Consider the following 15442-nt stretch of genomic DNA (forward strand, 5'->3'; position numbering starts at 1 on the left):
CGTTGTTCTTGTGGCCAAAAACCACATTAAACCGTTGTAAAATTCCATATTTTTTTGCCTGAGTGCTCGAAAAAAGAGTTAAAAAGAGGTAACGTAAGAAAAAGTTTACGTAGACGGAAGTTTGGGTATATAAAGAACGGGATTCTTAAATTCTGGTTTCTAAAACAATAGTTTCTAACGTTCCGATCCACCAATGCCATTTAATTTAATTTGAATTGATTGTATTCAAAATCCACGGTACATAAGATGCTGTGTTGACGTATACACCTGGTATATTTGTTGTTCCGCAACCGATACCCCAGGCTACCAGTCCTACTACGAAATATCGGCCACCTAATGCACAAACTAGTGGAGAACCCCCATCTCCAGTACAAGCATCCTTTCCAGCTTCACCACCTGCGCACAAAAAACTTACAGAATCTAATTGAAACGAAGGGCCCAAGCGAGTAGTTTTCAAAGCCGCTTCACAATCAGAGGTCGATCGTACTGGGACATCAACTTCCTTCTGTATGGTTTGATAAGCTCCATTGGCAAAATCATTTTTGCCCCATCCTGAAATCCAACAACGACTGCCAACAAAAGATGTTGATGGTAGGCAGGCAGTTGTTATAGTTGGGGTTGTTCCTAAGTTAACTGCTGATGATAGTCTTAGCATTGCGATATTATTTTTTAGGTTTGAGGATGTGTAACTTGGGTGAATAAATATTTTTACAACATTGTATTCCTGAGCTGGGATTGGTTCTGATGCTGCAGATGCATCCCATTCTCCTAATCGCACTTTCAATTGTCTGGAACCAGATCTGAAAATAACAAGTTTGTGTAGTTACAATATACTATAAAAACGATTACTTTCTTACACATAATCACTAACTCGATGTGCAACGGTTATAACGTTAAACGCATCAATAAGAGCTCCAGAACCTGCATAAATATCTCCAGGGCCAAGAAGAACAGCTTGCCATGGATATTCACCGTAACTTGCTTGTCCTGCCCCAGGTTGCATAGCCGAAGCAACCGGTGGAAATTGTAGACCACACTGATAACCACCTACCATACAGCACCTTTCCAAACCAGTTGCGCATATGGAGGGTGTAACTATATTTGGAGTTATTCCTGAAGATACATTACTAGAAATTGCAGACTGTAATATGATAAAGAAATAAATAACCTGAATATGTAATAATCCTGATTAGAAAATTGTGTCTTAATTGGGTGCGGTAGAGAGATTGAAGTTACATCATATCAGTAATTGAGTTTATGTGTATGTGTATGTGTGAAGCCGCCATCAGTTTAAGGCATTACCAGTGTATGCGGGAAGACTTACAGTATATGTATTCAAATTTGATTATCAGATAGCTTTCATATAACTGCTGTTAAGAAGGCCAAAATGGGTTTTGAAGCCCCGCCGCCTTTCCGCAAGAACATCCGACCATATAACAAAGAATTTCGCGTAACCAGCTTAAACCCGCCTGATGGTTTGTTTGTTAGAAGGGTGCGTCTTACTCATTTCAAACCTTCAGGGAGAAACACAAAGCTTCCCCCACGTGACTCAGGTTGGCAATCCACTCAATCATACAATCATTCACTTACAAATACTCTGATGCACTCCCTGCCTCTCCCCGTTGTTGATATAATTGAGCATAATACAATATAATATAATATAACATAATACCATACAACATAATATAACATAACATAAAATAATATAAGACAATAATACATGAATTAATATGCTATGATAGATACAATATAATAGTTAATGTCGCAGTGTAAGTTATGCTCTTCTTTCGTCGAAGTACTGCAGGAAATACAGTATTTCTTTTTTAATAATAATAATAATAATAATAATAATAATAATAATAATAATAATAATAATAATAATAATAATAATAATAATAATAATAATAATAATAATAATAATAATAATAATAATAATAATAATAATAATAATAATAATAATAATAATAATAATAATAATAATAATAATAATAATAATAATAATAATAATAATAATAATAATAATAATAATAATAATAATAATAATAATAATAATAATAATAATAATAATAATAATAATAATAATAATAATAATAATAATAATAATAATAATAATAATAATAATAATAATAATAATAATAATAATAATAATAATAATAATAATAATAATAATAATAATAATAATAATAATAATAATAATAATAATAATAATAATAATAATAATAATAATAATAATAATAATAATAATAATAATAATAATAATAATAATAATAATAATAATAATAATAATAATAATAATAATAATAATAATAATAATAATAATAATAATAATAACAATAATAATATATAATTTAATCAAATATAATTCAATCCAATATATAATAAAGAATGTAATAAACAACAGAATTATATGTTGCAATATACTATGATAAACATTGCATTTTGAAATGGGCTTTAACTCATAAGCCATTTCGCACCCTCTCATTCTACTGCTAACGCAGAAGGCGATAGCACCCTGTCGACGCCGTTCTATTGACCAAATGTCATCATAGACACTCATAGTAGAATTAATGATATGATGTAGGTCGTCAAATGGTGAGATAACTAAGTTATCAAAAGTTCCTATCTCATGCCTCCCCAATGAGATAGGAACTTGTGATAACTTAGTTATCTAACCATTTGACGACCTACATCATATCAGTAATTCTACTTATTCCCTACATATCACAGTTAGTCATAAATTTCGATGCATATCGTCGTTGCTATTTTTTTAAATTCTGCACAGAATAAATATTTGAAAATTTACCATAACGAAATTCATTGCAGTAAGTCTGTAAAGACGAAAATCTTTATTAGACATAATTATCCATGTAGTAATATAATATGAACTTCCGAATATGCATCACCGCATCAATATTAGGTTCGTTTTCAATTATTTTCAGTGTTAACTTTAAGCTGGACGAAAAGTAATATCAACTGTATTTCACGCCGAGACTGATTGAGTCTTACATGTTTTTCACGTAACTTTTACATGGCCACAGATAACAGATATACAGGCTCGAACAAAATTTTTCAAAATCCTGTGTTAATTTCAAATTTGCTATATGTTGGAAACACTACTGCCACCTACTCGACTGTTCGCCGCGATCTTTCAAAACGTTCCAGAACGATAACAAAATTCTCCTGCCTGTTTAGGAAATATTCCAACTACAACAATTTTAACACTTATCACACGATTTCCGAAATTTTGACAGAATTCCGGCAAAAATGGCTGGCAGACATAGCCAGCCGTCTGGGGGGAAATCTGCCCGCCGCATACAAGTGCCCACGGCAGAGAATTTCGCCTAGCGGTTATTAACGGTTTTGTTTCGGTCGGATTCTTGCCATGCAAGATTGGCAGAACCGTTTTGAATAGGTTCTATATTTTTAGCGTCTTTTTCCATAAATACGTTTATTTTAAGGCAGTTTACATAAGTTTTTCTTCGCCGTAGTATCACTTTTACATAAAATTCTTATCCTAATATAATTCTAAAATAGTCACAACGATTCAAATTTATTAAACATATTCCTCTTATTACTTAAATATCATCTTAGGTAATTCGTCATTAATTAAGAAATCTACTCGGAAATATTATTTGAACCAAACGATTAACTTCTATAAATTATAAAATAAGCTGTTAATTTCAGACATTTTGTTGATAATTTCATAAAGTATTTCGTGTTTGTTTGTATCATTACATAATTTCTATTCTAATTTAGCTATTGGATGAACTCATGGTCGCAGCTGGAATCAGAACTAAGTCTTAAAAGGGTCCTTTATTAAATTGAAACTCTAATTTTCTTTATGAAATGATAAAGAAGTTACATATATGGAAGGTCACACAAGCAAGAATGTCTCGAACTGAGACATTGGATAGTCGACCTTGAATACGCAAAGAATTTATTAGTTTAGATCTGACATCACGATACTCCACGCATGTCCAAACGACATGATCAATATACCGATAACCTTCGCCACAAGCACAATGATTAGTCTCGCTGAGCCCAATTCGAAGGAATATTTGTTTTTTTAGCGTCTTGATTTTATTTTTTTAATAAAAAGTACATATGAAAGGCCATAAGTTATTGCCTTTCATATATACTAATTATGAAAATTTTTATTACTAATAACTTTGCTTCTTCATTACTAAACATACCCATATTTCAATCTCATTCACCTCGTTTCAAGATTCGTTTTTACCTTTCTCTATAGCAAGGTATTAGAATTGCTGGAAAAACTGACTTTTGAATGGAGCCTCGGAGACCCATAGTGTTATATACCATTCGACTCAGTTCGACGAGATCGGAAAATGTCTGTGTGTGTACGTGTGTGTGTATATGTGTGTGCACTTTTCGAAGATATTTACACGCGCTCAATTTTCTCAGAGATGGCTGAACCGATTTTAACAAACTTATGCTAGTTTGAAAGCTGCTGTCGGGCCATTGATCAAGTTCAAAGATCAAACGGCTGTGACTTTTTGTTCCGGAGATATGATGGTATAAGTGGCGTAACCAACAAAACGCGTCGTATTCATACGCGCTCAATTTTCTCAGAGATGGCTGAACCGATTTTAATAAGCTTAAGCTCGTTTGAAAGCAACTGTCGGTCCATTGATCAAGTTCAAAGATCAAACGGCTGTCACTTTTTGTTCCGGAGATATGATGGTATAAGTGAAGTAACCGACAAAACGCGTTGTATTTATACGCGCTCAATTTTCTCAGAGATGGCTGATTTGAACAAACTGATGCTCATTTGAAAGCTACTGTCGGGCCATTGATCAAGTTCAAAGATCAAACGGCTGCGACTTTTTGTTCCGGAGATATGATGGTATAAGTGACGTAACCGACAAAACACGTTGATTTTTACCACTCTTGTACATAAAAGGGTGCCAATGTTTTGGGATCACTTCTAATTTCGTGAAGCGCTAGCGCTCAAAAGTTTAAGCACCTCGAAAAATGTCCTCATGGTAAATTTGAGCTAAATCGGACATGCGTAAGAGGTGCTGCCCGGCGGTTAAGGTTTGAAAATTTTCGATCTTGAAAAAGCACTATAGGGGGGAGTACATGCTTTGATTCAACTGAAAGGTCTTCCGGTCATATACGGAATTCCTGAATTTCATCCGGATCCGACTTCCGGTTCCGGAGTTATAGGGTAAGGTGTGTTCAATATTGTACACCGTCACTTAAACCGGCGAAACAAAAAACGTATTAAACTTTCTAAACTGGTCTTAAAACTACACAAATCGATAGTCATTATCAGTAGGCAACTAAACAAACCGATTCCGGCTAGCCTGGTTCCCGGTATCCAGTTCCGGAAGTACCGGAAATAGTGGCCATTTATACCAAAATGGATCTTACTCATTCTTCTCAGCGATGGTTAGACCGATTTCCACAAACTTAAATTCGAATGAAAAGTCTTCCGGTCCCATACGGAATTCCTGAATTTCATTCGGATCCGACTTCCGGTTCCGGAGTTATAGGGTAAAATGTGTTCAATATTGTACACCGTCACTTAAAATATTTTCGGATGCAACAAACATTTAAATCGTAATTTAGATTGCGTACTAGTAGAGTTTGTATGTCATGTTAGTTGGTGGCCGTACGAATCGATTTTGATTACACCGGTTCTCGGGTTCCGGTGCTGGAAGTGCATATAAGTGCATGAACCCACTTCGTTTTCTTAAGGATGACTTACGCAATCAAAGCACTGTTTTAGAAGAGAATTTTTATAAAGAATACCACAATATTATATGTACATGAGAAAGGCATCATTACACTCTATAGAAAGGTATTAGAATTGCTGGAAAAACCGACTTTCGAACGGAGCATCGGAGTGTTATATACCATTCGACTCAGTTCGACGAGATCTGAAAATGTCTGTGTGTGTACGTGTGTGTGTATGTGTGTGTGCACTTTTCGAAGATATTTACACGCGCTCAATTTTCTCAGAGATGGCTGAACCGATTTTAACAAACTTATGCTAGTTTGAAAGCTGCTGTCGGGCCATTGATCAAGTTCAAAGATCAAACGGCTGTGACTTTTTGTTCCGGAGATATGATGGTATAAGTGACGTAACCGACAAAACGCGTTGTATTTATACGCGCTCAATTTTCTCAGAGATGGCTGAACCGATTTTAACAAACTTGGACTCGTTTAAAGGTACTGTTGGGCCTTAATTCAAGTTCAAAAATCAAACGGCTGTGATTTTTGGTTCCAGAGATATGATGGTATAAGTGACGTAACCGTGCCAATATTTTGCCAATAATTTCGTAAAGCGCTACTGTTCAAAAGTTTAAGCACCTCGAAAAAAGTCCTCATGCAAAATTTAGGCTAAATCGGACATGCTGCCCAACGGTTAAAGTTTGAAAATTTTCGATCTTGTAAAAGCACCATAGGGGGAAGTACATGAAATTTCCGAAATCGTCAATTTTTTTTTATGCCAAAAATTTTAAAATTGCGTGAAACGTCAAGATTTAGTGTTATCTCAAAAAAAATGTTTTCGAAAAAATTGACTTCCTGACTTAGAAAAATTTTGATATTTTTTCTAAGTCCCAAAAAACCGATTTTTCAAAAAAAAATTTTTTTCGAGATTACACTAAATCTCGACGTTTCATGCAATTCTAAGACTTTTGGCATCAAAATTTTTTTTTCGATTTCGAAAATTTCATGTACCTCTATGGTGATTTTTCAAGATATGAGAAAATTCCACTAAGTGGACTAAGAAGGTTTTTTTGTCGTGAATACGACTCACTTTACTATGGGGGCGCCTTTTCAAAATTTACCGTCTGCGAAAGTGATAAGTTTTTGATCGTGAATATCTCTTGTTATATCTGACGAATCAACATAATTTTTACCACATGCCGTCGGGAATATGATCACAATTTTATGATAAAATTTTCAGTTGTGTGACATAATCTCAAATAATTCAAAATTAAACTTTTCTGAAATAAGTATCAAAGAGGATAATTCATAAGGCGCGTTTGCCTTTCTCGTATTTTGAAAGCTCATAGCTCAGTGATCTGTGAAAGGATTTATATAATCTAACTACCAATAGAATCGAAATTTTTAAATTTAAACGTGTATAGCAACAGCATTGAAGTATTTCAATAGTACACTATTGAAAAACCTGTCTCATTTGACCGATGTCAACACCAGCCAATCAAAACGGGTTTTGAGGAAGAGAACAAAATATCTGCTGCTGTACAACAAATCGTTCGAGAAAAATGTTCCGAACAGTGCTTAATATCGTTGTGAGTTCCACAATTTGGTCCTTCTGAAAGGCAGGAATGAATCCCGTACAGCACAGCACTTTTCGCTGTGTGTTGGACAATTCAAAGCACTTTTCAGTGCCACAGATCATTATAGAGAATTAATTGAATTTACTCTTTCGTACCAAAAGTATCAGATTTATCCAAATAGAAATAGACAAAGTTTGCACCGTCACAAACACATTCAATGACGAATCACGCAATGCAAAAATGAAAGTGTTGATATAGAACAAATTTCTATACTAGAATGGGTGTCGTTTCGAAATATACCGTGCAAAACTGGGTTGCCACGTATACAGATTAATCTGTATTTTTATTGTAAAAATCTATACTGGTTATTTCATAATATTTAATTGTGTTTCAGAATGTTTAGTGTAACTAATCTGAACTTTAGTTTAAGTGCGTCGTTTCAAATTCTAGTAGTGAAAAAGGGGAATGCTTGCATAATTCATACAATTGATCTACTAATTGATATTCGGAAGTGTTAAGGAACATGCCAGTTGTTTTTGTATTCACGACATCCAGTTATGTCTCTAACATTACCCACCCGCCTATTTTTAGATTAGCACCACTGTTTTCATACAAATAGGTAACGCAAATGTCAAGCAGTAGTTTGGAAAAATGATGCTGACTGTGTGACATAAACACTGAAGCATGCTTTTGTGATCTGAAATTAGTATCCGTAATTATATAATAAAAGTATGAAATATATTTTCATGAGACTGTTATGAAAGAAGAGAAAGGCATTATCACACCACTAGGTGGATTAAGAAGGGTTTTTGTATATACATGCGGGATTGACGAATATCAAATGAAGTCGAATAAAAAAAGTACGGGTGTGTAATGTCACAGACATAACTGGATGTTGTTAATACAAATATAACTGAAACGCTTTCTTCTTACTTTCGAATATCAATTAGTTGACCACTTGTATTAATAGTGCCAGCTTTTCCCTTCTTCGCTACTAGAATTTGAAACGATGCACCAAAACTGAGTCTAGTATAGTAAAGTAAAATTTTGCATAGTTCTTTGGGAATATGTTAATGGTTCTCAAAAGAATCGATTCGAATAATTCAGGAATTAGGGGCTGGACCTGAGTTCAAGAACTAAATTCAGAAGTTAGAACAAGCTCAGAATTCAATTGCAATTTAGTTTTTGAACTACAGTTTCGAAATTGAACTCAGTTCCAACATGCAGGTTCTGAATTCTAAACCTGTATTCTGGAACTAAGTTCATGAAACATAATTTTGAAACTAAATTCTCCTCCCGACGATCGAAGTTCAAATGAAAGCACGAACTGAACGTTTCACGCTTCATACTTGGTTTGTTCTTACTGATGTTGGTGGGAGAATCTCACCTCGACATCCAATTCCATCTGAAGCACTACAAGAAACGAACGATTTTTAATCAAAATTTACATTTTATATTGGTTCAATAGATAATCAGAACTGATATGTGCCCAAAACCATCGTCCGGGTGCGAAAAAGGTAAGCAAGCGTGATGAATTTTCCTCATTATTTCCAAAAGTTTTAGAAAACTTTGTTTTAATGTGGAACACATTTTTGTTTTCTATATAGGGGTGCAAATTAGAAATTCAAAAAAATACACGTAGAAATGTGGTCAGGTTTTGAACAATTACAGTTCAGTCAGTTTTTTATCAATTATTAATATTATGTCACCATTTGATTGGAAATATTTCTACGTATTGATTTGAATGTTCATAGCCATGTATTTTTAATTGTTTATCATTGAAATGTTGATTAATAGCTAGCAGTGTCCTATTTTGACTGCAAAAAATCTCGGGCATACCAGATTTCCCTGCCATAGTCGACGGTTTTGAAGGAGCAAGCGATATATCAATGTGAAAGCATCGCTCTGATTGGTCAATCGATGCTAAAGCGAAGCTGTTGGAAGCACGCGAAGCTATTTATAGCAAAATTATAGCTAACGTTTCAGTTCTACGTGAAGCATGCTGAAGGTAGGTTGTTGCTAGACAGCAAGACAAAAAGTGCCATAAAACGATTTGAAGATTTTATTGATATGCTCTGATCTTGTGTCATGCAAGTTCGGATGAAATTCCATGCTATGTCGTTTCGCCTGACAACTACCCCAGTGTAAATTTTGAGTGCATAAGATTAATTTAAAATTTATATAAGATGAACTCGATTGATAATGAGAAAAAGTTTATCGCTTCAACCGAAATCGCAGAGTGATAGTAATGGTAGAGAAACGCTATAAAAATTACTGCTTGCATACAAAACTTGAACCCAAACTTGGCGAAGAGAAGCTTAAATATCGATATCCGTATCGCAAGCGTGTACAAACATATAATTGCATACATTTGGGCTATTGATGTAATTTCGTCTGCTATAAAACAAATACAAATCACGACAAATAGAGTCTATATTGTGGGTTCGCGTTTTTGGTGTTGGTTTATAATAAAGTTCAATCTAAGCAGACTTTTGTGCATTTGCGGATTCGAAAGTGTGACGATTGATTGAAAATGTCGATCATTAGAAATTTTGGTTGCCTTGTTCCACATCAATGGCTCGAACAACCCCATGGGCTGATCCTTGTAGTTTTTCAATTATTTATGGTTTTCTCACGCTGTTGAAAATTTAATCACAAATTCCATATTTCCGATAGTATGCAGCAAAAATTGTTGTTGGGTTAAGTGCATCAAGAGATATTCGTGATAAAGTTCTGCCCATTCTTGTACAGGGTAAATTTTGAAAAGGTGCCCCATAGTAAAGTAAGTCGAAAAAGAAAAAAAGCAAAAAGATGGAAGAGAGATATAAACAAGACACGTACGGCGAGATAATGACGCAATTTCGCCTGGACAATTTCGACATCAGCCGGAATGCAGTCAACCTTCTGACGGTTGCCAGAATTCCTCACAAGCGGGTGGGTATGACAGTTTGCCCATTCAGTACACTGAACCATGATTTGAGAAATTACGGTTACGGTTATATAAATATACAATATCAGGTTGCCTAATAAATAAATAAATGCTTCGAAACAAAACAATTTAGTATATGCTGTACTAAATGTTGTAATTCCGAATTCTCCACGTTCCGTCTTCCATCTGCACTCCGCCATAGATGGTCCTCAGCACCTTTCTTTCGAAAACACTAAGGGCACGTTGGTCTTCTGCCAACATAGTCCAGGTCTCGTTGTCATAGAGAACAACCGGTCTAATAAGTGTTTTGTAGATGGTAAACTTCGCGCGGTGGCGTACTTTTCTCGATCGAAGGGTTTAAGGGTTTAAAGAAGAAGTTGTAGATAATCAATCGAACTTTCTAAAAAAAATACACCCTGAAAAAAAATCTTCAGATTTTTCGTGAAATCGAAAATGAAATTTATTTTTCAAAATTCTCAGTTATTCTACCGTATTTTTTTAAATTTGCCAATTTTGTTGAATTTCATATCACAATAAACGTCAAGATACAAGGAAACTAATATATGTTTTAGAAATTTGGAGAGATGATACGGTGTGAGACACAATCGAACATAATGACATTAAAAATGCGATTTTGAAAATCTCTCATCAACATGTTTAAATTTGAAAAATAGCAAATAATTGTGAAACACTAACGTGTAGGCCGTGCCGGGCCTAGCGAATTTCTGCCGGGTCGCTCGTATATTTCTAAAACATGAGGTTGACAAGTAACAATCCAAAAAATATTATGTAATTCAAGCAAGTTTCTAATCGTCAACCGTTTCATTGGTGTTCAGTTTCAGTTTTCCTCAACTCATCAAACTATCCTCTCGTTCACGTGCAAATAGTTGTTTGTTTGCCGGACGAGAGAAGTTAACATGGTGGTAACCAGAGTTGCACTGAGTCGTGATCATCATCCACACGTCAAATCATACGAAGTAGTTCCGTCACGAACCAAAATGATCGTCATTCAACGTTGATCGAATTCATGCCATGGGTAGCGTACGGCGAACACGAACAACAGTGACGCGAGAGTGGCAACACGCAGAGAGTAAAATATTTCGAATGAGAGAACAGATCGGTCATTCTCTGTTTGTGTTTAAAACGGTCTGTTTATAGTTTTATAGTGAATTGAAAATGATAATACTTTGATTTTCATTATCATTTTCTGACATCACATCATTGCGAATGCACTTTTATTTTCCTTCTAAGAACTAAGTCAAACCGAGAAAACGTTGTCCTTGCAATTGACGGAAATTTTAAAAATTGATCGTCATTCTAAGATTTCAGTCATGTTGATTCGTCTCCAAGTGAGCATCAGACTGAACTGACGGAATATCTCTCACAGTGAAACTCATACATTAGTAATGACAGTACATGCAGCTTCTCAGTGAGAGAGCTAGCAAGAGAAACGATGCCTGTTGGAACGCTTGTGTCCGTCAGTGAATATTCTCTATTTACGGATACCGGATGCAACACTGGTGGTAACCCTAGCAACCCAATCGCTCACCGGTGAAGCAAATTGGAATGCAGTGAACACACACACACACAAACGAACACATTTATGACATACAGCGCCGCACTGTACACATGTTAAATGTGGCAAATCCATTATTAAATTACCGAGATTCAAGCACTTCAAATTAGGTCCAAAAAGTTAGGCGATACAGAAGAGAACGATTCAGACTAACGATCGAAACCGTCTGCCGTGCACGAAAAATCAAAAAGATGACATAATTTGCTTCAATGTGATTGGTTAATGAAAACACAGTTCGAATCTAATCAATTTTTCAATAGTACATATGGCTATTGAAATACTGAAACGACGTTGCCATACATGTTTAAGTTGAAAGTAGACAGCAGGAAATTACACCAACACACAGTGCAAAAGCGACAATCCAGAGAGCGAACGCATGTACAATGCAGTCATCACCTCACTGGAAGAGCTACTTGTTTAATTTATAGACAAGCATCAATTAGGAACAGAAATATTATCCCTCTTAGAAAAAAACGTTCAACGGTGGTCCTTCATTGGTCCAATACATTGAATCATTGGTCCAATGAACGTCCAATCAACCGTTCAACGGGAGGCCAACACGGTACCTTCGTTTGCCGATTTTGAAAAAGACCGTTGAACCGAATGCTATTTTTCAACAAACCCGGCAGACAGAGGTCCATTGTTGCCATTTTTAATATGAGGAGTTGGAGCCCCGTTGGACTAGTTTTGTCGTGAATACGACTTACTTTACTATGGGGCGCCTTTTCAAAATTTACCCTCTGAGAGAGTGATAAGTTTTTGATCGTGAATATCTCCTGTTGTATCTAACGGATCGATATAATTCTTGCGACATGCCGTCGGAAATATGATCACAATTTCATGATAAAATTTTCAGTTGTGTGACATAATCTCAAATAGTTCAAAATTAAACTTTTCTGAAATCTTTGGTATAAACGAGTGTCAAAGAGGATAATTCATAAAGCGCGTTTGACTTTCTCGTATTTTGAAAGCTCATAGCTCAGTGATCTGTAGAAGGATTTATATAATCTAACTACCAATAGAATCGAAAATTTTCAACTTGAACGTGTATTGCAACAACATTGAAGTTTTTCAATAGTACACTATTGAAAAACCAGTTTGATTTAACCCATGACAGCACCAGCCAATCAGAACGCGTTCTGAGGAAGAGAACAAAATATCTGCTGCTGTAAACAAATCGTTCGAGAAAAATGTTCCGAAAAGTGGTGAATATCGTAGTGAGTTCCTCAATTTGGTCCTTCTGAATGCTAGAAACGAATCCCTACAGCATACTGATAGTTTCTTTCAATAAATTATGCAAATCCGAAATGAAATAATCGACATTAAAATTCTGTATGCGGCTATTTTCATAGCCGTTAGGACCGCCCATTAGTAAAAAAGCTTCAAACGAAATCACGTAAACAGAAAGCTCCTAACAAAAATTGGATCAGTTTGGATTTTATCGCCATTGCGAGCAGATGTATTTTGTGTCGATTGCAAAGCTAGTTTCGTCTCTGACAAGAGCGTTTACGTCACAGCTGCCAGTCATTTGCATTGATGAAAAAACAACGGTGGAGAGCATTACACAAAATCAGCCGTTCTAATGGCTCAAAAGTTTTCTAAAGAACTATTAGGATTTGTCGTTCGCAAATCAAAGGTAAATATCCTCAGTTTAGTGAAAATCAAGAACAACTTGGTTAGATTTGTGCACTTTTCGCTGTGTGAAATTCACAGTAATCAAGATCAAGTGAAGCCTTCTTTGCTTTTGCGAAAAATGTTCCAGAGTTTAATGTCGTTGAGAATTACGCAATTTGACCCTTCTGAATGCTAGAAACGAAACTCTATAGCATATTGATATTTTCACGGTGTTCTATAAATTTTCATCCATTATAAAAATCGCCACACGAAATTTTTTCAACTTCTTTGTATAGACGCCAAACAAAAACTAATCGTGCGATATGCGTCAAAATTTGGCAGAATGCGTATAAAAATGTTGCCAACGTTGAGAGAATAAAAGTTTACCGATTGGACAAGCGCGGGAATTTTAAAATGAAAATTCCGGTTCTTTTTTGATCATAAGGTATTTATATATGCGTGTGCGACCTCATCAGTAAAATATTTCCTTCGGTTGAGTTTCTTCGGTTTACTCCAGATATTTTTGGATGAAGTACAGGAGTCTCGTAAAAAATCCTTGTTGCGCTTCTTTCTTTTCACAGTTGAATATGGCTATCGCTCTAGGTCAATCAATTCTTCCATATTGCCTATTTAATGAAGGTCTTTTGTCGTGAATACGACTTACTTTACTATGAGCCGCCTTTTCAAAATTAGCCATATGGAAGAATGGGCAGAACTTGATCGTGAATATCACGGCTTGTATAGCAGCAACATAATTCTTTCACTATTTCATCAAAAATATGATCAGGAATTTAATATAATATTTTGAACAGTGTGAGATAACCACTAAAAACTCAAAAATTAAGTTTTCACAATTTGAAAACAACGCGGAAAACTCTTTACTTTTGCTTGGGTTTTTCGTGCAAGGACGACGATTTTGAGATATTCAGGTACTTCAACTGAACGTTATAAAAGGGGAACCCTGGTCGAAAATCGATCATTTCTTCTTGTGCGTTGGATGGAAGCAGACGTCAAGGCGAGAAGACGCATTAAACCAGTTAGGCATCATTTGGCTTTGTGAACGGATGTGTTGCGGTTTGTTCACAAAGCTAGTTTCAATTCAAGCAAGAGCGATTGAGTCAGACATCAGAGCTACTGGTCGTTTGCAAACGAAAAGTGGACAACATTATATAAAATCAGCCGTTCTAATGGCTCTAAATGTTATCTAAAGAATCATTACTTCTTTGCAAATCAAAGGTAAAAATTATCAGTTTAGTGATTTGCTTTGTGCACTCATTGGAGAAAAATGTTCCGAACTGTGTTAAATATCGTAGAGAATTCCACAATTTGGTTTTTCTAAAAGGTTGAAACAACTCCTGTACAGCATCTTGATAGTTTCTTTCAATAAAATATGCAAATCCGAAATGAGATAATCGACGTCAAAATTCTTAAGTGCCTAAATGTCTGCCCGTTGGAACCACCTATTTATGACAAAGTTACAAACAAAATCACGTAAAAAGAAGCTTTTTGAGAATAATTGATTCAGTTTGGTATCATTTGGCACTGCGAGCAGATGTGTTGCGGTTTGTTCGCAAAGCTAGTTTCTATTCAAGCACGAGCGATTGCCTCAGACAGCAGAACTGAGCTACTGGTCGTTTGCATTGGAGAGAAAGAAAACGAAAAGTGGAAAACATTATATAAAATCAGCCGTTCTAATGGATCTAAATGTTACCTAAAGAACAATGAAGATTGCTTCTTTGTAAATCGAAAATTGAAATTAGCAGTGTAGTGCAAAACTAAGATTAGTAGTTTTAGTTAATTTGCCATTTTCACAGTGCTAAATTGGCAACAGTGTTTAAAATCATTTATATTCAATCAGTGTTTAATATCTTAGAGAATTATACAATTGGCTCTTCTGTGATGCTAGAAATTAATCCCGTACAGCATTTTGATAGTTTCTTTTACTGAAATATTGAAATTTGAAATGGAAGAATGGACATCAAAATTTTCTAAGGGGTCATTTAGAACCATAATTTTACGAAATTTTACTTCACTATTCTGTATACGGCC

The 15442-nt window shown here is 35.2% G+C and overlaps 1 protein-coding gene across 3 annotated transcripts in view; it reads right to left on the bottom strand.

The window, feature by feature from the left end:
- Positions 1–150: 150 nt before the first annotated feature.
- The window catches only part of LOC131430077 (phenoloxidase-activating factor 2-like), a 79281-nt gene continuing 63989 nt past the window's right edge, over positions 151–15442 (bottom strand). For all 3 annotated transcript variants that reach the window (XM_058594726.1, XM_058594724.1, XM_058594725.1), the window contains 2 exons: positions 858–1141; positions 151–800 (listed from right to left, as the gene is read on the bottom strand). In XM_058594726.1, coding sequence (XP_058450709.1) covers positions 206–800; positions 858–1141 — 879 coding nt within the window. In that variant the 3' untranslated portion in view covers positions 151–205. The remainder of the gene's footprint in view (positions 801–857; positions 1142–15442) is intronic.

This window comes from Malaya genurostris, chromosome 2, assembly GCF_030247185.1.
Source record: "Malaya genurostris strain Urasoe2022 chromosome 2, Malgen_1.1, whole genome shotgun sequence".
NCBI lineage: Eukaryota > Metazoa > Arthropoda > Insecta > Diptera > Culicidae > Malaya > Malaya genurostris.